At 30.6% G+C, this 3,356-nt stretch overlaps 1 protein-coding gene across 1 annotated transcript in view; it reads left to right on the top strand.

Moving 5' to 3' along the window:
• LOC106681537 (sialin) overlaps window positions 1–3,356 on the top strand; it is a gene marked incomplete at its 3' end in the record, with an annotated part of 40,196 nt that overhangs the window by 24,279 nt on the left and 12,561 nt on the right. The window contains 1 exon segment of the mRNA XM_067044786.1: window positions 3,051–3,157. Coding sequence (XP_066900887.1) covers window positions 3,051–3,157 — 107 coding nt within the window.

The raw sequence follows: 3,356 nt of genomic DNA, 5'->3' as shown, positions 1-3,356 counted from the left end.
TCACCATTTCACAATTTTTAATTCACCCGATCAACAAAATCACTCTCCCGAATTCACCCTTCTAGATCCTCTTCAGTGACCCGCTAAACAAATTCACTATTAGACGGCAATGTGAGATCAGACCATTAATAATAGTCACAGCAGTAGACCAGTTTACCAAAAAACAAACAAATCAATACATTTTAACAAAACAAAACTAAAACATAGATTCAAAGGAAAATATAAATAAATAAAAATAATAATACTAATAAAATAAAATAACTTAATGAATAAATAAGTTAAAACACACAAATCGACAGGTCCACATATTAAAATAAATAAATAAAACAATGAATGATAAGAGGTAATTCCCATGCAGGTGATTTTAAATGAATTGACTCACCAGACTTCCTATAGAGAAAATCCAGAGAAGAATAATTCAGTGAGATCGTCAGAAAATTGCCAAATAAACGGAATAAGATTGTCAAATGAAATAAAATTGTTAAAAAAGGGGAAAATGGTTATAATATATTGTATTTAGTGTGTAAACGATTATTGATTGTAAAAGGATAGAATAGAAAAACAAATTGTTGTAATATCATGTAAATATATGTAGTGTATACATGTCCGATCATGGATTGGTCGGTATGCTGTGTTTTGCAGTGGCTAAATGTGTTTGGGCAACATGGCTAATTAAAACATTTTTCTCTTCAGTTCTAATTTGTTTAAGAAGACCCGATCTGTTAAACGTTGTGCAGTTGGCCCTGAAACACTTTTACATTATATACATTCTGATAATAATAATAATATTTTATTTATTCTGGGACGAGTCCCTTTAGAATAATACAAAGAAATCAACAGATGAGGGCTGAGGAGCCTCAGAGATACTTAAACAAAAATACAAAGAAATATAAACAGTCATTATAAAAAATAATTATAAGTTACTTTCTCACTTTTATCAGTTGAACAATAAAAACAATGAATAAATAAAAAGGAGAAAACAAAAGGATGTAAAAATAATTAAGAGTGATATAATAGTTTACAAACATATTTACAATTATATTTATTTTTTACAATTTTATAGGGTCTGAATAGATAAAAAATGATTGAACGGGCGGGATTTAAAGGTAGGAAGGGTATTGGAGCGACGGATGTTGGAAGGGATGGAGTTCCATAAGGATGAGGATCGGATAATGAACGATCTATCGAAGGCAGCGTTTTGTTTTTGTTTTTTTTTCGATCCCTCTAAAACAGAAAAGAAACAGTGAATTAGAGAGTGTTTTACTGTGAAAAAGGAATAAATCGTGTTGGGTATTACATTTGGTATTTTAAGGTTAATAAGGTAGCGGTTCGGTGGGTCCTTGTGTATAAATATGAATATCGGGAACGGGTATTGCGAGAGCGAATAGAGGATTTGAATTTCAGGAGCTCGGAGATGTATGAAGGACGGCAGGATTGGATGACTTGGAAGATGAAGGATGCCAACAAATACCTACGACGGTAGGAAGGATAAAGCCACTTCAACTCTGCATAAAAACGGGAAACAGAGGCGTCCCTAGGGATCTCGAAGATGAATCGTACACAGCAATTTATCAAACATTTTAATTTCGTCTCGAGATCCCCAGAGACGCCCCCATATACTGTACAGCAATAGTCAAAGTGGGGAAATATTAGAGCAGTGACTAGGAGCCTACGGGTTTCAAATGGAAATAGGCTATATTACAATGTAATATATTATTATTATTACAATTATTGTTATCATTATATTACTGTGTAATAGATTATTATTACATTGTTATATTACAATTACAATTATTATTATTACAATTATTGTTATCATTATATTGCTATGTAATTATTCTTACATTGTTATATTACAACTATTGTTATTTCCAAAAAAAAAAAAAAAAAGAGAGATATAATTTTTTTGTGAACGTGGACTAACAGCAGGAAAAAAATCTTTTTAATATCTAACAAAATTTGTTTTTATCTACTTATACGCCCTGGAGCGTCTGATAGTTTTTTAAATTATTAAACGTTTAAACCCATTTAATACGATCAAAAATATTTTTTTCTACAATAAAAACTAATTGATTGGTATATAATAAATATTAACTACCTGGAGGACAAAGGCGAATGATATAAAACAATTAAAATCTAAAACGAATAAAATATTGTTCGTATTTTTAAAAAGAAAGCTTCATTTTTATGAAAGATTTTTGTATGTAGATATTGAATTTTAAATGGATCGAATGAAATACAGTGAAGTCTCTGTATATAGAATATGAGGGGGTACCAAAAATTCTTCGTATAAGTGAATACGGAATACATATTATGTATGTATATTTTTGAGAATTTTGATCTCGTAATTAGTAGGTACATATACGTATGTTGTATGCAGTTCAAAGAAAAACAAAGTAAAGTGAAAAAAAAAATATATTTATTGTATAAAAAATTAATTTATCTTTAATCCGAATTTTTTAATTTTTGACAAAAAAATTGTGTTATGTTTGTTTGTTCCATGTTGCTTTTGGCTGAATACATCATTCTTTCGCATTCTGTTAAGGTGTTGTATTCCTTCTCGCTAATCTCTTTCGCATATATAAAACGTTTTACAACTTCAAATGGTTCAAGAGCTTCTGCAAAAATGGAAGAGGCAAAGGATCTTCGTGATCTGAACCGGAATCGCCCAAGTTTATTATTATACATTAAGGAGTAGAATATAAACATAAAGAGTCATTGGGACCGGATGTTATTCGCGGAAAAAAGTTGTTTACTATTTCGTTTTTCACGGTATTTTTCGTCTTTTGTCTTGCCACGGAAGAAACAAAAAATCATAGAACTGAATAAAATTTACTAATATGTTCATAAAGCGGGTCCAAACTTTCCAATGTTTCGTATAAATGGATAATTACATACACATAATTCAGGGGTTTTTGCAGAGGATTGAGAAATTCTTCGCATAACTGAATGTTTCGTATAAGTGAGACCACTGTATTATATTTTCCATGTCCTTTTAAGAACTTTATAATTCTCTAATAAATTATACAATATTTTTCATGTTGCTCTAGCTACCCTTATCCTGACGAGCCTTTGTTCCTTCTTGACACCTCTTGCCGCAATTATAGATGGCCCCTATATCGTCATGTTCGTTAGATTTCTAATGGGCATTGTTCAGGTAACTATGGATTATAACTATTCTTTTTACATTAATAGTTCCCAAATCACATGCGAATCCATAACTGTACTCAAACAATTTCTAAGATTCCGTGATTTGCAATTGGTATAGTACAAGAGCCGGGAAGAAAAACAGGCAGTAATCTCACCCCAATTTTTTATTACCTCAATAAAAACTATGTATAGTTACTAGTCAAAAT

Source organism: Halyomorpha halys, unplaced genomic scaffold, assembly GCF_000696795.3.
Source record: "Halyomorpha halys isolate HHAL.00 unplaced genomic scaffold, Hhal_1.1 Scaffold346.1, whole genome shotgun sequence".
NCBI lineage: Eukaryota > Metazoa > Arthropoda > Insecta > Hemiptera > Pentatomidae > Halyomorpha > Halyomorpha halys.
The sequence above is the reverse complement of the archived record's forward strand: the minus strand, read 5'-3'. Positions and strand labels throughout refer to the sequence as shown.